This window comes from Eubalaena glacialis, unplaced genomic scaffold (genome assembly GCF_028564815.1).
Source record: "Eubalaena glacialis isolate mEubGla1 unplaced genomic scaffold, mEubGla1.1.hap2.+ XY H_12, whole genome shotgun sequence".
NCBI classification, from domain to species: domain Eukaryota; kingdom Metazoa; phylum Chordata; class Mammalia; order Artiodactyla; family Balaenidae; genus Eubalaena; species Eubalaena glacialis.
Window position 1 is genome coordinate 206099 of NW_026871153.1, and position 22487 is coordinate 228585.

The 22487-nt window shown below is 47.3% G+C and overlaps 1 protein-coding gene across 3 annotated transcripts in view; it reads left to right on the forward strand.

Moving 5' to 3' along the window:
* LOC133082962 (F-box-like/WD repeat-containing protein TBL1X) overlaps positions 1-22487 on the forward strand; it is a 223350-nt gene that overhangs the window by 159332 nt on the left and 41531 nt on the right. For 2 of the 3 annotated variants that reach the window (XM_061179635.1, XM_061179637.1), the window contains exon 4: positions 7787-7905. In XM_061179635.1, the coding sequence (XP_061035618.1) occupies positions 7848-7905 (58 nt within the window). In that variant the 5' untranslated portion in view covers positions 7787-7847. Of the gene's footprint in view, positions 1-6966; positions 7042-7786; positions 7906-22487 lie in introns of all 3 variants that reach the window. The other variant, XM_061179636.1, reaches the window with a different exon arrangement.

Here is a 22487-nt window from a genome sequence, read left to right on the forward strand (position 1 = left end):
AGCCTCGTCCAGAAGATTACTTTAAGGGATGGATTCTTCCAGCGTGAAAGCCAGCAGACTGATAGCAGAGACAACACATGAGACAAACTTTCTTCCGTCCCTGCTTTAAAGGGTTTTAAGAGAGCATTTCATAACGGGACAGATTGTGAAAAGAGAAGCTTGTGCCACCAGTGATACCCGCCGAGCACCACGCTCCCCGCCCTCTAACCACTGTGTGCTGACTTCACTGTTTCCGACCCAGGCTCCCCTCCTGTTGGCAGGGAGCGCGCTTGCCCTTTCTGTCTTCATCTGGCAGAGCCAACTCTCAAGTAGCTCCCTTGTGATTCTATCCTTTAAGATAATTGAAGAGCCGTTAAGATTGTGTTGTTTGGGGGCAGTCCTCTCCCTTCCCAGAGCACGAGAGCATATTAAATACCGTAAGTGCATACTCAGTACAACGAAACCCTCAGACACCATTTCTCCTGCAACTGAATTTTGAACTGTTTCGTGCCCAGGACTGTGATTCATAGGAGCTTTTGCTGCCTTGAAATTAAATCGTGAAAAGGAGAATACGATAAATAATAAGGATAAATCATCTTCCCTTTAGCTTCCTGATGGATTTAACCCCAAATTATGATTTATGTTGGAGTACTCATCTTTAGTGGGGGAACTCCAGGGATGTCATCAGTCCGCACTAATTTTTCCTCCTTCTGTAAGCAGAACAGAGGGAATGTGAGTGAGGGAATGTGTAGCTTTACCTCGCAGTGAGGGCAGTTATTTCTTTTTTGCACAGTCACAACGCCAAAGACCTCAGATCAACCTAACTGGAGGTGCCTCGAATCGAAACTGGGTCAGGCGAGAGAATAAACACAGTTGCAGTAATTAAGAACCCTTTTTAATTTTTTTCCTTCTTTTGGAGGCCGAGGAGGATCTACCGGTGCTGAAAAAGCTCTCCTTTATTCTAGAGCTGGGGAGGTTGGAAGGCATCCATGGGAGTCGTCAGGACTTGAGCTGGCCACGGCTGCCGCTCCGGAAACCGGCGAGGTGCTGAAGTGAGAGCCGGCCCTCCGGGTCTCCGTGGTAGAAGTGCCAGGCCAAGTGTGGAGGAAGGTGCTTTCTCGGACGGGCTCTCGACCTACCGCTGGCCTGTTTACGCGTCACCCGTTGCCAGCTCTGAATCACTTTGGCAAGGGTGCTGTGTTCCTCGGGCCCTTGCGGGGGTCTCATTGCTTTGGGGATGCTCGCAGGTAGCCGAGTGGGAGTAATAGGCATCCTGCCTCTCTCCTGTGCACGGGGCCCTGACCTGGGAGTTTGTATAAAAGCTTTGCGTCCTCACCACCTCTGCCGGGTGTAACGGCTCTCATGAGCCTCAATTTGGAGAAGGGAAAACTGAGCCGCGTGACTCGCCCTGCAGTCCACAGCTAGAAAGGGATGGAGGTATGATTAGGAATCAGGCCACCCGGCTCTGAGCCACGAGGCCCCCGAGTCCTACGTTTTGCGCTCTCCTCTGTGGCTCTCAGGACGTTAGTTCCCTTACCTCTAGCCAGCAAGTCCGTGGACATTGGAACCATCACCCTGGTGTACCCCAACTTTATTGCAGCCAGTACAAGCGTTTCGAGCTCCACATCATGTGCCCACAAAAATCGTCCCTGGCAGAAAGGACACAGGCCAACTTCTCCCCCACCTCACAGTCCGTGGTGACGGCACAGAGGGCCGTCTTCCCGCCCTGGGTCCCGGGGAGCACTTGGTACGTCCTTGAAGGTTACCTAGCACCACACACATACACACACGCACACAGACACACACACACACACAGCTCCTTCCTTTCCTGCCTTTTTCATACTTCTCCGCCAGCTCTTGTGTCTGTCAGTCAAGGATTCACCTTCTCCCTCTTCCAGACCTTCCTCCCTCTTCCCTGACCTAGCCTTCCCTGGAACCCTGCTGCTGCCCCTCTTAGTACCTTATGGTATAGGCGCGGGGCTTTAACTCCAGGAGCTTTTCGTTATTTGCATAGACATCTTACTAACAGCTTCAAGGAAGGGGCGTGTGTGTGCATGCATCTGAATTTGTTTCATCCCTGCTATTGCCATCACCGTGCCTTGAATATCGTAGGCGCTCGGTAATTTTTTCTGTCATCACTTTGTACCTCATTTCTCTCAAGTGCGGGAAGACCAGGGCGAAGCATTTGCCTGTGTCTCCATTTGCAGCTGGGTTACAGTAAACACGCGACTGGGGTGCACGCGCTCATCTCACGTGAGGAGTGGCGGCTTCTCACTGTGCGGTCTTCTTCTCGTCACGGAGCGTTTCTTTCTGAAGAGGCGTTTGTAGGAAGTAACGTCCGGCCCTGGTGGTGATTGAAGAAAGTCCGCGGCGAGCGTCAGGGCTGTGCTAGTACTTGCAGTTGGGCAGCGTGCCTCAAAACTGACAGAAACCGCCTTCCCACCTGCAAGATGTAGCCTTGGCTCTCATTTCAGAGTCAAAGAGACAGAAAGGAGGCAGAAGAGTGGTTCCCAGGGCCTGGGGGCGGGGGTGACGAGGAGTTAGGATTCGCTGGGGACAGAGGTCGTTGGCGGTGATGAAGAAGTTGTGGAGGTAGGTAGGGAGGTGGCCGCGTAAGAACAGGCATGTCCTTAATGCCACCACCGGACTGTGCACTTCAAGACGGTCACGATGGTAAATTATATGGTATGCGTATTTTAACACAATTGAAAAAACAAAACAAAACAAAACGCCAGACCTGGGAATTGAGCCACTGAGGTAAATTTCACGTGTCTGTGTCTGGGGTAGAGAAGCCCGCGCCCGTCCCTGAGTGAATGGTGTGCCCGGGGCCGAGCTCACCGGCTAGGAACTCACAGCCTTGCCTGCTGCTACTTCACACCTGCGCTAAGAGCTGGCTCGCCTTCCAGCGGAGATAGCGAGGAGGGCCTCGAGGAGCAGGGTTCTTAGAGGCGGAATCCCGGTTCCCTAATGAAGAGGAGCAAGGCGCCCGTCCTCCAGCCTTGGCTTACGGGCTGCCTCAGAAAACAGCGCCCCGGATGGTCAGGTGGCAGGCGTGGCACGGAATGTCCTCACTGCCACCCACACCAGGAACTCGGCGTTGGGAGGGACCCCCAGACCCTCGGTTGAGAGGTCTTCCAGCCCCAGCAGAACTTTGAATAGCACTGTAATACCAGCACGTTTATTTATTATACATGAAATTATACAGAAAATCCCTGATTTTAAAAAATCCATAATTTTATTCTAACGTCTCTCTCTGGAAATTGAGCTCTTGTCTTGGAGAAAAGAGGATAGGTAACTTTTTTTCCCAACCTTTTGTAGATCTTGGTGAAATTTGTCTAAAACAGTAGTTTTTGCCAGGTGAAGATCAGCCGTTTTACTCATTTGAGTCAAAATAGTGATGTTGACCCAGTAAAATGACAGCAGCCACCTTCAAGCACGTTGCTCAGAGGTATCGCAGGTAGACACCAGTTAATTGTTGGTTTCTCTTGATTTTGGTGTAATCAAACCAAAGCGTTGGAGTGGATTGAATGTTGCTGTGGTTTATGGTCAGTTTAAAGAATGTTCTCCTGTGGGTATTGAATAGTCTCACAATATATATGCACATTTTAGTTCATTAGTCACTGTAAATCCTTTTTTTTGGAACTAGTTAGGTTTTAGAAGAAACAGTCATTTAAGAAGTTTAAGCCATTTAATTTAAGAGGTGTTTTATTCGTGGGGGGGACTTTGATCCAATTATTAGATCAGTTTTTAAAAATTAACACATGTATAGGCATACCTCATATGTGTACAATCATACCTCATAAATGTCACATGTTGTACTTCGGAGACATAGCGTTTTTTACAAATTGAAGGTTGGTGCCAGCCCTGCAGCGAGCAAGTCAACTGGCGCCATTTTTCCAACAGCGTTTGCTACTTTGTGTCTCTGTGTCACATGAGGGTAGCTCTTGCACCATTTCAGACTTTTTCATTATTACTGTATCTGTTATGGTGATCTGTGATCAGTGATTTTTGATGTTATTGCAAAAAGATTACAGCTCACTGAAGGCTCAGATTTTGGTTAGCATTTTTTAGCAATAAATTTTTTAATTAGGGTATATAGCTTTTTTTAGACATAATACTGTTGCACACTTAATAGACTACAGTAGGGTGTAAACCTAACTCTTCCATGCACTGGGGAACCAAAAAAAATCCTGTGACTCACTTTATTGCTGTGGTCTGGAACTGAACCCACAATACCTCCAGGTGTGCCTATGTTGAGGTGGACCAGTCCGTAGAAACACATGACACTCTTGTGGACCAAGTGATAATGACATCCCTGGTTCTGTCGCAGGCCGGGGATGGTTTTTGTGTTCTTTCCTCTGCTGTTTACAAATCAAAAATCCTTTAAGAAGTTAACACCATATTGGGGAAAACATTCTGATCCTTGGATCCTAACTTAAAATTTCAGAGAGAAGATGAATCTGGGATCAGAAAGTAGAGAGCTAGAGCTTAAACAGAAATTTTCTTAGTTGGGAAAAAGGATGATGCATAAAGAAAAACAGAGGAACGGACTAACAAAAGTCGTCCATAATTCCCCGTCTCTCGAGGATCTTAAATTCTCTCACTCAGGAGTCCCGTGCTAACGCTTGTGCGGACACTTCTAATATGTATTACAGACACTTGTGGGGTGGGGAATGTTAACCAGGCTCTGGGTACAGGGGGTCGTCCGTATGTATCCAAATACCTTCTCCTTAGAAAACAAGAAAGATCTGGATGCTGAAAGACAAAAATCAGTACTTTCCTTATGGAAATGTGATTTTGTGGAAAGATTTTACATAGACTATTTGAAAAAGCCAAGCTCTTATGGTGCATTTTAAAGGATCCTTTTTAGTAGCATGGCCGTTTCATTGAGCAATGTCTATGAGCTAGCTCCACGCTGTCTTACAATTTTATAAATGGAATTCATTTCAAACACAAAATGCTTAGTTTTCCTGTATAACAGTTGTTCTCAGCCAGCAGCAGTTTAGCAATTTGTAATATTGGGTAATGTCTGGGGGTGTTTTTGATCATCACAACCGTAGGGGATGGAGGGACGGTTGTGCTGGCGTCTAGTGAGAAGAGGCCAGGGATGCTGCTGAACATCCTACAGTGTGCAGAGTGTTCTCATAACAGAGAATCATCTGGCCCCGAGTCAAGCCCCCTGAGGCTGAGAGACCCTGTTGGTTAGATTAGATTTCACTGTTTACAAGTACTCAAAATGACAATAAAAGAAAAGGGGGTTAGGGGTGGTGTCTGAGTCCATTCAGGCTGCTATAACACAATACCATAAACTGGACAGCCTAAACAACAAGCATTTATTTCTCACAGTTCTGGAGGCTGGAAGTCCAAGGTCAAGGCAGCAGCAGGTTCGGTATCTGGTGAGGACCAGGTACCACCATCTTCCTTTCATGTAAGGTTTACACTGTACTGTAGTCTGTTAAGTGTGCAACAGTGTGTTCTTACATGGCAGAAAGAGGGAGAACTCTCTGGGGTCTCTTTTATAAGGGCACTAACCCGTTCATGAGGGTGGAGCCCTCGTGACCTAATCACGTCCCAGTGGCGCCACCATTTACCGCTTACCATAGAGAGAACCTAAAACTGAATTCCTCACGAGAGCTGAATCATCATCGTTACTGCCACTCGATATCATCAAAAGTCTCTTTAGAGCTACGCTATTCTGCCATACACATCTTTGTTATTATTTGTTCTGTCCCTTGAATAATGTTTTATTTTTTCACTTGGATGTGCTCTGATTTCATAGCTTTTTATTTAGTCTCAAATATCTTCCTAATGCCATCTTATACGTGAACTCCCCGGAGTTCAAGCAGACATCTCAGGACAGATTTATATTTTGACTGTCAAATTTTCTTTCCAGTGTCTACAAAAGTACAGAAATACCACCTAATTAAGTGAAGAAGACAAGTATTTTTGCATGACAAAATTCTGGTAACGACAAATTAAAATCTTGTTAAGACGACAAAGTGAGAACTGGAGTGCCCCAAGAGGCCACTGTATTAGTTATCTGCTGCTGCATAACAAATTACCACAAATTCAGCAGCTAGAAACAACACGTTTATTCTCTCATAGTTTCCCAGGGTCAGGAGACTGGGCACGTGCAGGGCTCCTCTGTGCAGGGTCTCGAGAGGCTGCAGCCACGTGGTGGCTGGGCTGCATCCTTATTTAGAGCTGAGAAGGGAAGGGTCTTCTTCCAAGCTCACACTGTTGGCAGAACTCAGTTTTCTTGTGGTTGTAGGACTGAGGCGCACAACTTTCTAGAGACTGCCCCTGGTTCCCTGGGCGGTTCATGTGAAGGCCAGCAGGAGAGTCTTTTTCTAGTCCAGTAAGAGTCTTGTACAATGTAATGTAACAGTTATAGGAGTGACATCTGGTTATCCTTGCCATATAACCTAACCAGGGTGTGGCATCCATCTCCTTTGACATATTCTGTGGGGTAGAAGGGAGTCATAGGTCCTGCCCACACTGGAGGGGAGGGGATTATATCAGGTGGGACTCATTGGGGGGCCATCGTGGGGTGTGTCCATTATGACAACCTTTAATTCAAATCCTCCCAACTTGAAATGTGCATTTTGTCCTTTTATCTTTTTCTAAACAAATGGAAATTTAATTGTAATTCAATAATGAAAGATTTGCCACCATAAAGATGCCTGAAAACATATGGCATGCACTCTGAAGACAGTTTCCAAACAGCCTGAAATGTTCAGTATTGATGACATAATTGAAGGAAGTTGTGGCCCTTCTTGGCCACTGCCGTTTGGAGTGAACGCTCTTATACATGTGTGAATTCTGCTCTATCTGTGGATAAAAGAGTTCTATTTGATTGACTTCTGTCCTCTTTGGGTTGCTCATAGGTCTGACTTAGGATTGTGAAGAAAATTAGGCTCTTTCTTCTTGTCTGCCTCAGACACAGAGGCTTCCGAAGTTCTCATCATCCCCTCGCTCCTCCCCCAGGTTTCTACCTGCCTTCCCGGTACTGCGGTCTCGGCCAGACTGATGCAGGCAGTTCTGTGGCAGAATACAAACGATGTAGGTTCTCTCTGTGTCCGTGGGGTGGCTTCCTGACACCTGGGCTCTGTATAGAAGTCATGTCAGGGTGACACACATGCTGACTTAGCTCCTCACTGGCGTGTGTCTGCCTTCTCAGGGCCATGTGCACCCTATAGGTTCAGTGACGGTCAAGTTCATCACTGAACTTTTATGAGTGGAAGGCGTTATGATTAATCACTGCTTCAGAACCACCGGTGTTTTCCAGACCATCTGGTCGCCCTGCCTGGGGGTGTCAACGTGACTGCTGGCCTACCCGGTAGTCTTCCCCATCTGTCTAGGGAAGGGCGGCATCGAAGGCAGCCACGTCTGTCCCACTGCGCGTCAGGATTCCCTTCAAGCTCGCTGTCAACTGCGTTGTGATCATAACGCACACGGGATTTTTAGTGAATAAAAAGTCAGTGTGTGTTCTCATTTGCTGTGGCCCCTGAGTTTGCCTCCATTAGTGGTTTATATATGAGTCCATTCCAGCATTATAAAATACACCAACTCATCTTTTTTGGGAAAATTTTCACCTGTATGAATGTGTCTGTACACACACACACACACACACACACAATGACAAAATCTTTATGTAATCACAAAATACAACCCAGATCAGGCATTAATTACCTTCCCATGTACAACATCCTGAGTATTCTGTTTTTCAATCATCTCAAAAAGAATGCAGTAAAAAAAGAAAATATACAGGCAGTGTTTCAAAACTCTCTTCACTTTCTCGTCTCAGCTTTCCCACAGAAGGCGGCCCCCGCTTCGTGAAGACCTCATCGCCGCGAGGTGGGGCTAAGATGAGCATAACCAGTGACGAGGTGAACTTTCTGGTGTATCGGTACCTCCAGGAGTCAGGTAAGAGGGCGGCTCCTGTCTGTGGGGCATCCCCTCCCACAGGCCGGGTGCAGGGCGGGCAGCCAGCCGTTCACTGCTCGCACGCCCAGCCTGTGGAATAGGAGAGCTCAGAACACTCGTGTTCAGAGGCTTATGGGGGGAAGAGAGGGTTCTGGGCCGTCCCACTCCTGGGGTGGGAGGAGGCAGTGTGCTCTTCTTGCCCTTGACATTTCTGTTCACGTGAAATCAGACTGGAATTAAGATCAAGAGCAGTTGTGATAGATATGGTGAGGGGCGGGGGTGATTTGGGGTTCTTGGCCCCCAGCACAGGGAGGGCATTTATGGGCTGGTGTATACATATGGTGTGTATATATGGGGGTGGGGTGATTTGGGGTTCTTGGCCCCCAGCACAGGGAGGGCATTTATGGGATGGTGTATTCATATGGTGTGTATATATGGGGGTGGGGTGATTTGGGGTTCTTGGCCCCCAGCACAGGGAGGGCATGTATGGGCTGGTGTATACATATGGTGTGTATATATGCGGGTGGGGTGATTTGGGGTTCTTGGCCCCCAGCACAGGGAGGGCGTTTATGGGCTGGTGTACACATATGGTGTATATATATGCGGGTGGGGTGATTCAGTGTTCTTGGCCCCAGGCACAGGGAGGGCATTTATGGGCTGGTGTATACGTATGGTGTGTATATATGGGGGTGGGGTGATTTGGTGTTCTTGGCCCCCAGCACAGGGAGGGCATGTATGGGCTGGTGTACACATATGGTGTATATATATGGGGGTGGGGTGATTTGGTGGGGTGGCTTGAACAGAAATATATCGTCTCAGTGTTCTGGAGGACAGCAATCTGAAAGCACGGTGTCAGCTGGCGTGGTTCCTTCTGAGGGCTGTGACGGAGTCTGTCCCAGCCTCTCTCCCAGCTTCTGGTGCTTTCCCGGCTGTCTTTGGCTCTCCTTGGCTTATAGGTGCATCATCTCCTGATACATGCCTTCACCTTCACGTGGCATTCTCCCTGTGTGCATGTTCCTCTCTGTCTAAATTTGTCAGGTTTCTCCTTTTGTAAAGACACAGTCATATTGGATTAGGGGCTCCCGGTATTCCAGTACAACCTCATCTTAACTAATTACATCTGCAGTAACCCTGTTTCCAAATAACGTCACGTTCTGAGGAGTACTGGGGGGTAGGACTTCAACATATGAATTTGCAGGGACACAATTCAACCTATAACAGTTTGTTCTGCACACATTTAAGCTTTATACACTTGGTGTCGTGTTGTATATATTCTGCAACTTGATTTTTCAAGAAGGAAGCCAATTCCCGGGTCCCACTTGCCAGAAACACACGTGCTAGGATTCAGGGTGAACCAACTGTGGGCCCCTGGGACGGGCTCTTTCAGGGTCAGCCCAGAAGGGTGCGATGGGCAGGCCTTGCAGGCAAACCAAATGGCTCGATTCTGATTCTTGAACACCTTATTTACCCATTGGAAAAATGGTTATCCTGGGGCTTCCCTGGTGGCGCAGTGGTTAAGAATCCGCCTGCCAATTCAGGGGACATGGGTTCGAGCCCTGGTCTGGGAAGATCCGACATGCCGCGGAGCAACTAAGCACGTGCGCCACAACTATTGAGCCTGCGCTCTAGGGCCGCGAGCCACAACTACTGAGCCCGCGTGCTGCAACTACTGAAGCCCGCAGCGCCTAGAGCCAGTTCTCCGCAACAAGAGAAGCCACCACAGTGAGAAGCCCGTGCACCACGAGGAAGAGTAGCCCCCGTTTGCCGCAACTAGAGAAAGCCCGCGCAGAGCAACAAAGACCCAATGCAGCCAAAAAATAAAATAAATAAATTAGGGGAAAAAAAAAAGGTTATCCTGGGCAAAAGGGATGAAATACATCGGGCATGTAGCATGTTACAAATAAACCTCTCTCCACCCAAGCCTGGATCTCTCTCTCTGCTAGCGACCCCAGCTAGCATTATTCATGGAAAGTACACGTTCTTTCTACATATACACTGGAACATTTGGATTAGCTGTCGCCAGAACATAGTATAAAAAATTGATAAGCAAAACAAAATAGGCACTGCCTCACCCCTGTAAATCAGGGAAATCACTATCCCTGCTCTGATACCTTAACCTCAGAACTTAACCAGGGAATCTCTCACCTGGAGTACAAGTGTTCCCCTAGCACTGATCTGATAGATTCCCAGAAAGGATTGCAAATGAAAATTCCGTGTACCACACCCTGTCTCCCTGTAGACTTCCAGCATTGAATTTGGGATTCTTTCCTTTTAGAAACACCTCCGCACAAAGATAGGATGAAGGCAAAAGCACGGTCAAAATGTGTAAACAAATCACACTCTGAAATTCCCGTCCCTCTGTTTGTGAACATCAGGGTAAATAAAGGGTGTGAAAGAAAACTTTTGTGTAACCCAGAGTAAGGTTTCTCCCGGTGGTTGGTTCCTAGGGCCGTGGGGCAAGAGCGTTGCTGACCTCTTTGAATAAACACAGAAATCTCCATTCCTCCCCCAGAAAGGCGAAACTTCTTTTTTTGGTGTTTGTTTACATTTGTCTCACATTTTTTGATAAAGTTTCTGTAACCAGGCAACTGAGAAGGAGACTTGGGAGACAGCAATGTATAGAATTTCATCAACGCTGATTGTATGTAACGTCTGCTGAACTGCTCTCCTAATTTGTCAGACTCCCTAGAGAAAATCCCATAGGTTGAGTGAGGAGTTAAGAGATTACTCTGTGTTCCTCTGACGACTGACTCGAGTACCCCACGAGGACATGCTCAAAAGAAGAAATGCCTAATGTGTAAGTGTTCATTTTGGGGTTGTTTTCCATGTTTATCTCAAATCTCAAGCTTTGGTTAAGCATATATTTATTGAGCACCCACCAAGTGCAAAGAGCACCTTCTCCTTGGCCTGTTAATGTCTCCTTTCTAGTTTTAAAAAAAAAGAAAAAGGAAAGAAGGAAAAAGGTCTCCTGATTAAGTATCTTGCTCTTTCTCCTCTACCACCATCAAACGCATTAAAGCTAAGTCCTGTGTTACGGTAGGTGATTCATTCCTCACCTCCTCCCAGCGTGGCTTCTCTACTGGAGGTTGCAGGTTCTCTGTTGTGAAGTCTTCAGTAGTCTTCATCCTCAGGTTGTGTGTAGAAGAAAGTGGGTGTGGAGGAGGAGGGAGATGGTCGATGGTGATGGATGACCCCGCAGTGAGGCAGACCCCTGGTTCTCTGGTAGATCTGCCCATCACCTCACAACCAGGAATAGACTCAGAGTGTTCCATCCCACCTCGAGGGACAAGTTCCCTGCAGCCACGGGTGCTCCTGGTCCTGCCACCTGAGCTGACGCAGAGAGTCCTGCACTGAAAGTATCACATATCAGGTAGGATGCTTTCGGCTGCAAGGAAGATAATCCCCGACAGAACATTTATCCGGATCCCCGCATAGCAGGAAGGCAGGGTATTGAAGTGATACTTTCCTGAAAGTGTTGCGCGAATCCACATCTCATCTCTGCAAACTCGGGAAAGAATCTTGAAAATGGACTTGTTTTGTTTTTCTGCCCTCAAGAGGCAGAGTTCGTATCATCTTGGACTCTTCTCTGACCTTCGCCCAGCTGTATATATATTCCACAGCCTTTTCCTTAAAGGCTTGTTGTCACTGTTGGTTGTCTGAAGCAAGGGCCATGCCCGTAGAAAGCACTCCCTAAATACTATTGATTTGTGACATCTCACAGTTGCGCTTCATGGCAGCCTGGTAAGTGAAACTGGTTAGTAAGCAAGGCTTTTCAAGTCAGCAGGAGGAGATTTTGACCAGCTCTGGCACCAAAGTGGCTCACTTGGTTTTTGCATGAGTTACGATAGTCCAGTTTTGAGGGCTAGGAGTCTGTTGGCCTCTGCCTTACAGGGGTTAATCGTGTGGTCAGTTCTGCCGTCTGGGCAATTGTTAAGAAGCAGATTGTGGCAGAGTGTCTTTGCCACGCAGCCCATAAGTTCCCTTCGTGATCTGGGCGAAGGCTCACTGCCCAACACGCATAGAAGCCAGTGCTGTGTCACCAGCTTTTGAGAGAAGAAGGAGGTCTTTTGCGAGGTCAACCCGCAAGGAGACAAGGGGCAGGACTCACATCTGTCTCCCTGATCCAGGGTTTGGGGCAAAGCTCAAAGGGTTGGGGGAGTTTTGAACTTGGAAGCTGACTGGCTAGTCTCCAATCAGTCTATACAAGCTACTCGCCCTGCCGGAAGCCAGGTTTTTCCTTATTGAAGGGTTTCTCGCTTCATGAAGGGCTCTGGTGGCAACATTTCTATTCTCTGAGTTCCACAGACTGAGGATTCTTGGTTCCAGGGTCATCCCGGAGATGGGTTCTCGTCTTGTGCCGACACAGGGCTGTCTCTGTAAAATAACTCCAGGTTTGATCAATCAACAACCTGTTTAAGAAGGCAAAACCCGTTTGAGCTGGTCGGTATTTTACGTGCTCTTTCACTGTGGATGCGTGTCAGCCTGCCCGGGCTTCTGCCAGCAGCTCCTCCAAATGTTGGGCGAATCGTGAGTTCTTCCGCGCTCCTCTTTGTGAATACAGGAGAGGAGCCCAGCGTCGGTATGAAAAGTGAGGGCATGCGATAAGTGAGTGTCTGTAAGCATAGTAAATATTTCCTCTGGGGCCTCATCCTCAAATCTAAATTATAAAGAAAAATTGTTCTCCCAGATCCAGTGGGGCAGGGACCCAGTGGACGCTGGCGTTGGTGGCAGGCAGCTCTTTACACAACCAGGGAGGTTACCCGCTAAGAGTTGCCAAGGCTCTGGTGAAGGAGCTGAATGAATGAGTTTGGAGATCTGTCACGAACAAGCCCGAGTGTCTTTGTTATGTCGTGTGCACAGGACCAGCTCCATGACAGATGGAGGGAAAGATGGTCTCATATGGAGTTGGGTCAGTGTCACCATTAATTCTGGAAAGGAGAGAAGGTCTGGGGGTTTGGGGCCAGATTCTCCATGACGTTAAATGATGACAAGACCTTTCTCTCATTCATCTCAGTTGGCAGCCTTGGAGAAGACAGACATGACCTTTCCTTGTTAGTTGTGGCTGCTTCTTCTCCCCTCCCCACCCTCATCTGTAACATCTTTTTCTTTTTCTTTCTTTCTTTTTTTAATGTAAGGTATAATTTTCATGCCATAAAATTCACCCTTTTTGGAGTACAGATTTGCAGCGTTTGCCAAACGTTTACAGTTGTGTAACCACCAGCACAATCAAGATACGGAACAGTTCCATCACCCCAAAAAGTCCCCCGTGGCCCTTCCCCCCACTGCAGCCCCTGGCGAGCCCCGCTCTATTTCCTGTCCCTGTAGTTTTGCCTCTGCAAGAATGTCTTAGGGGTGGAATCTTACAGCAGGGAGCCTTGACAGTCTGGCCTCTCTCGGTGCGTTTGACGTTCGTTCACACTGGTGCGTACATCAGTAGTTCCTTCTTTATTGCTACGTCATACTCCATTTTAGGGGTGCAGGGCAGTTAGTCCTTTGTCCTGTGTGAGAACATTTGAGTTGTCCCCAGGTTTTGACGATTACAGCTAAGGCTGCTACACATGTTCGCATACAGGCTTTTGTTGTGCGTGAGTTTTCATTTCTCTTGGGTTGGTATCTGGGAGTGGGATCGCTTGGCCATATGACAAGTGTGGGTCCAGTTTATCAGAAGCCACCACATCCTCTGCAGTCTCACTCGGCAGCAAGGCACTTCACAACCATCCGTGGTTTTATAGATTCGAGTTGTGGAGCTAATTGGTGCCTTGGGCACAGGACATGTTGGAAAGTAAGTAAAAGGACACTGTCCCCCTCAGATATATCTACAGGATACTGATGAAGTTTTACGCTTCCTCTTAGGGTTTAAAATTAGCCTTCGTGAACCTGTGCCGGGGTCACGGTTTCCACAGATCTGCTGAGTGAGAGAACATCCGCCCATGCACACCCATTCCTCCTTCAGCAGTGCACCTTTCTGCAGGAAACTAGGAAGCTCTGCAGCCTGGCCAGCCCTCCAGTGGGTAAGACCGAGCCTGTGGGCAGGACATATGTCCGTCTGGGCCGGCTTCCAGGTAGATAGCAGGATTCCTGCCGGCAGGGCCCCAGGTAGGGCAGATGCTAAAACTTTCCATGCATTGATTTGACTACACACCCAAGGTATTAACGTCATCGAAACTTGGGGAAGTGTTTCTCTACTGTGAGTTTTGTGACTGACATTTGCACACCATGAAGAACAGACAGAGGCTTAATCAAAACCACTTGACGACTGTGGTGGTAACTATAACAGTGAACAAGAAACACAAGTGAGAAGTTGTTTCCCTAATGTTTAGTCAGGTGCGGGTGTGTTACCAGGCTGCGTGTCCCCAGTGGCTGTCGTTTTTAACATTTTAGACAGTAAAAGGAGCTTATCGTTATGATAGATGGTAGAAGTTCATTTATTATATATCACGGATCAGCAGGATGGTGAACTTCTTTCTTCATTGTGGAGATTTAAAGACTTCCGAGTAGGATTGAAAACTCCTCATACGCTGGAATTTACTTTCTGATCTGTCATGATTCGTGGTCGAGAGGCCAATCTATTACACATATGTATTGCCTATATTAGCATTGCCGTATGTGCCTTATTCTGAGAGGAGCATCAGTGGTTTTCAAAAGTAAAAGTCTACACACTAGGCAGGTACCATTTTCCTAAAGAGCCGCGATACCTGCACTCACATGACTGGCCAGGTAGAATCAACCATGTTTCCTTTGATTTACATAATGTACATGTATATTACATAATATACATAGTTATGTGTTACGTATCATCCTTGCAAATAAGGAGGAGCGGGAAATACTATGTAGCCAGGCTCTAAAAGTTTTAAACGGAACTTAGATGACGTTTCTCATTCATTTCATGGAGCTTCCGTTAGGAGAGAAATAACACACATCTGACTGCGAGGGTGAAGAGGTCCCCTCTGAAAAAGCCCCAGGTGACTTGGGGCCTGTGAACGGGTGTGTCTTAATCCAACCATCCCGGATTCAAGAAGGGTTCCTGGGAGTTTCAGTCCAGCAGTAGAGCAAACACTTCTCTGAGGCCATTTATACTCTGAGCGGGGAGCTGTCAGTCATGTCAGAAATCACCGATACCCTTCTGCCAGCCTCTGGTTTAATTATATTAGAATCTCTGCTCAGCTAAAGATGGAGCAGTTTGCATTAAGTGTCCTGTCTGTCCCCAGCTCCTCCTCTCAGATTCGTGAGCTGCTGTAGTAGGAGGGGTGATGTGTTGGAGAACCCAATGGAAAAGATGAGCTTCAGCCTTGAGGGGGCAGTAAAATGTTCTTTAAAAAAATCACAGTGGAAGCAACCCAGTGTCCATGGACGGATGAGAGGGAAACACAGGGTGGTGCCTCCGTTCGGTGGGATGTTACTTGGCCTTGTGAAGCAAGGGAGCTCGGACCCGTGCTACCACGGGGATGGACCTGGAGGGCCCTGTACGCAGTGAAGTAAGCCAGTCACGAAAGGCAGATACTGTGCGACTCCACTTGCACGAGGTCCCTGGAGGAGTCACACTCAGAGAGACGGAAAGGTGGGTGCCAGCGGGTGAAGGAGGGAATGGGGAGTTTGTGTGGGATGCGGGTGGAGTCTCCGTTTGGGAGGATGAACAGGTTCTGGAGGTGGACGGTGAGGACGGCTGCCCCACAGTGTGAATGTGCCTCGTGCCGCTGAACTGGACACCCTAAGTAGTTAGAACGGTGCGTTTCTATCACGTATATTTCAACCACAACTTTTAAATAAGCCACAGTATTATGGGTAAGTTTTGTGTATAGATTATTTCAGAGTTTGGAAAATATGTCTTAAAAGGAAGATAAGAAACCACTTAAATTCCACAGTAACATTATTAACTTTTGACATTATTAAATAACTTAAATAACTTTTAAGTTATTAAATAAGTTATTTAATAAGTTAAATAACTTTTAACATTATTAAAGGCTTTTTAATAGAACTGTACAGCATTTGGGGTGAGTCCTTGGCACACATAGTGTCATTTTTAAGCTAGGTTGGTATCCTACAAAAATCTGGTTATTTTTTAAAAATAATACTGAAAACAGCTTTTTTTGCAATAGCAGTATACTGGAGATTTCCCAAATGTCTGTGATTGGCTAAACAAATTGTGATACGTCCATATCCCAGAGTCCCACTCAGCAATAAATGGGAATGAATTATTGATACATGACACAGCCTGGGTGAGTCTCCAAGGAGATGTGCTGGAAAAAACAAGCCATCGTCAAAGGCCACAGACTGTATGGTTGCTTTTGTAGAGCGCTCTGAAAATGGCAGGACTGCAGAGATGGCTGCCGGGGGTCGGGTGCGGTGGTCCATCTGCACAGGGCTGCTTTGGGGGAGTTCTTTTGTGCTGATGAAGGAGTTCTGCGTCTTGACCGCAGAGGTGATCACACACGGACACGTAGGATAAAATTATACATGCTACGTGCGTAGGTGATGCGCGTTCGTGCAAACACACACAGGTCAGAAATGGCGAAAACTGAAGAAGGTTTGCAGTCAGGTGACCGGTCAGCTGGATGTAACTTCTTGGTTTTGATATTGTCCTAGGGCGACATAAGATGTCACCATTGGGGGAGGCTGGGTGAAAGGCACACAGGACTCCACTATTTTCACAACTTCCTGTCAGTCCATGATAATCTTGAAATTATTAAACAAAAAAATTAAACAGCAATGATAATTTTGAACTTCCATGGTCTGCAGAGCTGTGTGTGTGTGAGAGAGAGAGAGAGAGAGAGAGACCGAGAGAGACAGAGAGGTCAGTAATACAACCGAGGCTGAGACATTTTAATTAGAATTTGCAGGTCATTAGCCATTGTGCAGGCCTAGGTTTTGATGGGGTGTCTGTTTTACTTGGATTTGAGTAATAGCTGTATTAACTAAGAAGTGGATAGCCACACTAACCTTCTGGGGCTTTTGGAGACAGAAAAAATGATGAAAAGTCATCTGAAGGTGAACAGCAGTTGTCATGTATACATAGCACAAATTTTTGCTTCCTTGGGAACTCAGCAAACTCAGGTGTGCATCGTATGCCGTGCTCACCTGGCCATCTCCTCCTGGGTAATTGTCATGAGAAGCAATTCTGCATTTGGTTGGGACCATAGGTACTGGACGGGCTGTATTTTTACGGGGAGGATAAAAGTCTATGCAGTGTTCTTCCCCACCCCTTTTCCAGCGTTGTACGAGGTTTTTAAATATCCCCTTATGGTCTTTAGCTTGAAGAATTCTACTAGGTGGGCAGAGTTGAGGGTCTTGATCTCTGGATATATTCTGAATGGCCACAAGAGCATGCGTTATCAAAATACTGTCAGCCTCTCCTGACAGTCAGGAAAGAGCCAGGGTTTCTCAGCCTCAGCACTGTTGACATTTGGGGCGGGTCGTTCTTTGCGGTGCGGCTGTCCGGCTGTCCGGTATCGCTGTCCGGTATCGGTATCGTAGGTTGTTAAACCGCATCCCTGGGTCTCCACCCACTGGATGACAGCAACGCTTCCCCACCCTCCTATGTTACAGCCAAAAATGTCTCCACTTTGCCAAATGTTCCCTGGAGGGCAGAATCACCTCCAGGTGAGAACCACTGATACACATCCTTGAGTTGTGGGATGTTTTTTCTTCCAGTTAGTTTTTATTGGAAAGTGGGGTTGTAATGGGTTTCTCATTTTCTCACTCTTTATCATCTTCTTGGGCTGCATTTTGATTCCTTCTGCTGCAGAACTCAAGTAGACTTTAACAGTGAGCATAATGCAGTCCCTGTTTTTATTAAATTTTTCCAGGGTATTTTTCCCCTCGAGGAAGAGGGAAGTCTGCCAGAACCGTTCTCTAGCAGATAATAAAATAATTGGGAGTAGCAGTCTTCAGTCTGGGTTTTGTTTTTGTTTTGGGGAGTGGTTTGGACTCCCAGTGAGGAGGTTAGATAACCAGGAAAAGGGTGTTCCTTTTAATATTTTTGAATAATTGCATCTCCAAAAATGATTAAGTGGCATTGCGCTCTGTAATCCCAGCAGCTGACAAATCACCCAGTAGGCTCCAGGCTCCGCTGTGTTTCCTGGGACCATGGAATGCCTTCTTATGCAAGACACGTTTCCCCGGATTCGGGAAGTCGTTTTAATGGTTCAGCTATCTTAATTTAAACACAAGTTCAGGGCTTATTGTTCAGCTGAGTCTCTAAAAATATTTTTGACTGCAGTGGCTCTTTTACATTGCTAATGTTGTCCCTATTTAGAAAGAGAATCTTTATGAAACGGTAAAGGCAACCATTTCTCTGAGGTAATGGTAGCCTTTGCTTTAGAAATCATAAAGGAAAATGTTAGTTTCATCAAATAATAAATCAGGAAGACCTGAATAGTCTGTCCATATGAGTAGAGGATGAAAGTACCTTCAAAATCATGTGAGGGAATTTCCTGGTGGTCCAGTGGTTAGGACTCGGCGCTTTCACTGCCAGGGCCCGGGTTCGATCCCTGCTGGGGGAACTAAGATCCCGCAAGCCGCCCGGCCAAAATAAAAAAATAAATAAAAATAAAATAAAATCATGTACAACAGTAATGTCTCATGTCCTCATGTTTTCCAGTAGAGGGAAGCAGTGCCTTTTCGGTGGTTTGTTGGCTGCGCCCCCTAGAGCACCCTCAGGCGCTATGGTTTGCCAGAAGGGTTTGCAGAATTTAGTAACTGTCACACTCAGTGGATTACAGCACAAAGATACAGGTTATAATGTACTGCATGGTGCTCTCACTGAAGCAGACACAGGTTAATTGTGTGAGGCCATGCCTGTGTTAAGTAGTCTGTTGTGTAACCCTTACACAGTGTATATCCGTGTGTCAAAGCATCACAGTGTACACTTCACGTTTACACATTGGTATATGTCAATTATACCTCAGGAAGGCTGGAGAAAAAAGATACAGATCAAAGTCAATCCTGTGTCTCCATTTCTGTTACATTCCTCTTAATGGTAGTATAATTGGGTTTATATTTTGTTTGTTCAAATGTCTTGTTTATGCAATATCTGATAGTACCCTTTATTTTGAATTGATAGCTTCAACTTTTCTCCATTAAAATTTAATCAAGGGGGTTCCCTGGTGGCACAGTGGTTAAGAACATAGATAACTGGTTTAAGATAACATGGTTTAAGAACATAGATAACTGGGATTATGTGGATAAAGTTGGCTAACAGGGACTTCCCTGGTGGTGCAGTGGTTAAGAATCCGCCTGCCAATGCAGGGGACACGGGTTCGAGCCCTGGTCCGGGAAGATCCCGCATGCCGCGGAGCAACTAAGCCCGGGCACCACAACTACTGAGCCCACGTGCCACAACTACTGAAACCCGCGTGCCTAGAGCTCGTGCTCCACCACAAGAGAAGCCACTGCAAAGAGTAGCCCCTGCTCGCTGCAACTAGAGAGAGCCCACATGCAACAACAAAGACCCAACGCAGCCAAAAATAAATAAATAAATTTATTTTTAAAAATTAATCAATACACCCGCTCCCCCCCCCCCAACAAAAAGATATAGATTACAATCAGCCAAGGGAAAAGGTGCATGGGGTCCAGTCCAGGAGAACCAGGCACACGCTTTGCAGGTGTCCTGTCCTGGTGGAGTGACCTGATGGCACCTAATTCTCCCAGCAGCATGTACGATGACACGCGCGCAGTGTTGCTAGCCACCCGAGCTTTGGCGTCCAGGTTTTTATCAGAGGGCAGTCACGTGGGCCTGCAGCACCTGCTGGGGGGACAGAAGGAGAACCTGGACAGACCCTGGCTGTGTCCATCCTGCCCCAGTCCAGTCCAGTCCAGGTCGTGGTTGCATATCTGTCATTTATGCATTTGTGAGTATGGGTTTACCTCACTTTTTAAAAATCACTTTAAAAAATGTACGGGTGGATAAGTAGCTGGAGAATGTGATACCCATGCCTCTTATGTAGAAAAGAGTAAAGCACCCCCCAGGAGAGCTTTGTGGCATCACTAATGCACACTTCTCCTCCAGCGAAGCCTGCCCACGTTCCCTTTGCAGAGCACAGTCTGCAGAGGGGCTGAGCCTCCCCTTACGCTGTGCACGGTCGTCGGAAGGAACCTGTACTATGAGAATCGTCTCATCACAGACCCTCTTGTAGTGGTGCTAGTTGCCAGCGAACTCCTCTTCATTCGGAAAGAGTGTTTTCCTGAACTGCTCTTTGGGATTGATGGTAACCACTTGGAGTAGCAGAACGGAACCGTGGGGGAGTTGCTCTTTGTACGTCCCAGAGGTTCACAATCATCCCAGTTCCCGTGCAGTTCTGGTTGTGCACTCTTTTCTAAGTTTACTGCTCTCATTTGTATGTGTGTAAAAGCTCGGATTCAAGACTTGCCATTCTTGTGCTCATTAACTTGTGGGGGGGGGGGAAGCAATTAGAATGCAAATCACTTGAAAATCAGTTGAGTGTTTAGAAGTTACAGTTGTTTAAATATGTGTCTTGCTCAATATAGCCAAACAATTTCCATTGGTATTGCCATCAGAGAGAGAGGTTAGATGCCGTTGAAGATGCCCTTAAGGCTTATTATACCGTTGTTTCCTACTTTAAAGGTTAGTGATGATATGAAAAAACCTAAGATGGTTCCTGTTTCCTTTTTTTAGCTAAGACGAAATAACCACTTACCAAGGTGCATGTTTCCAAAGTTCATACACCATTACATTTAAGATCTGCCTGCTCTGAAATTCTAATGTGACCTTAAAAGTGTCCAGCTTTGATGTATTTTATTTCCTGCCAGTTTCAGTTCCCTTTCTTCCTTTCAGACTGAAGAGCCAGTCATCTGGACTGTCAGACACAACACTGTCCTTTTTCTCCCAAGTTTCTATATGTTGCTCTACTGATGTCTCCACCACCCACTTCTTAAATGCCACTGTCCCCAAGGTGACATCCTTTTCTTTCCCTCCCACGTCTATGTCTGTGGCCAGTGTGCTGTTCCTTCTGCAAGCCTAGGTGTCCATCCCTAGCCTCTCCACTCACCCCCAGTCTAGGTGTCCATCCCTAACCTCTCTGATCCCCCAGTCTATGGGTCCATCCCTAACCTCTCTGATCCCCCAGTCTAGGTGTCCATCCCTAACCTCTCTGATCCCCCAGTCTAGGTGTCCATCCCTAACCTCTCTGACCCCCCAGTCTAGGTGTCCATCCCTAACCTCTCTGATCCCCCAGTCTAGGGGTCCATCCCTAACCTCTCTCATCCCCCAGTCTAGGGGTCCATCCCTAACCTCTCTGATCCCCCAGTCTAGGTGTCCATCCCTAACCTCTCTCATCCCCCAGTCTAGGTGTCCATCCCTAACCTCTCTCATCCCCCAGTCTAGGGGTCCATCCCTAACCTCTCTGATCCCCCAGTCTAGGTGTTCATCCCTAACCTCTCTGGTCCCCCAGTCTGGGGGTCCATCCCTAACCTCTCTCATCCCCCAGTCTGGGGGTCCATCCCTAACCCCTCTGATCCCCCAGTCTAGGTGTCCATCCCTAACCTCTCTGATCCCCCAGTCTGGGGGTCCATCCCTAACCTCTCTGACCCCCCAGTCTGGGGGTCCATCCCTAACCTCTCTCATCCCCCAGTCTAGGTGTTCATCCCTAACCTCTCTCATCCCCCAGTCTGGGGGTCCATCCCTAACCTCTCTCATCCCCCAGTCTGGGGGTCCATCCCTAACCTCTCTGGTCCCCCAGTCTAGGTGTTCATCCCTAACGTCTCTCATCCCCCAGTCTGGGGGTCCATCCCTAACCTCTCCCATCCCCCAGTCTGGGGGTCCATCCCTAACCCCTCTGATCCCCCTGTCTGGGTATCTACCTCCAGCTGCTCTGTTGCCTTCCATACTGCTGTTTTGGATGTATATCTCCCAAGCATTCTTTAACATAATTCCACACTTAATACCATTGCCATTTCCTGACCACTGTCGCTCGCCTGCAAAGAAAAGCTTCCTCTGTCCCGTAATCGTATCGCGGTTTAATGTGAAAACATCAGAATCATGTTCAAGTATTCCTTGTCCATAGTTTCTTTCCTACTGTCTCCATCAGCTGGGTACTCCGCATATCTTGTCAGTGCTACATCTTTCCCCATCGTCACTGCTTTGCCTTAGTGACAGTAGCTCCCATTGACTGAGCACGTGCTGTGTGCCAGGCGTGATTCTAAGTACTTGACCAATAAAACTATCACCCCTAAGAAGTAGGTACAGCTGCCGCTGTCGTTGACAGATGAGAAACCCAAGGCGTTGAGAAGGTAGCCACTTGCCCAGGTCACACTGCCAGGAAGTCGCAGAGCTAGGATTCAGAACAGGCCATCTAGCTCTGGAACCTTCCACTTAAGTGATTTTTCTGGACTTTTTTTTTTTAATTTATTTAATTTATTTATTTTTGGCTGCCTTGGGTCTTTGTTGCTGCGCATGGGCTTTCTCTAGTTGCGGTGAGCAGGGGCTACTCTTCATCGCGGTGCGCGGGCTTCTCGTTGCTGTCACTTTTCTTGTTGGAGAACACTGGCTCTAGGCGCGCGGGCTTCAGTAGTTGTGGCTCGCGGGCTCTAGAGCGCAGGCTCAGTAGTTGTGATGCACGGGCTTTGTT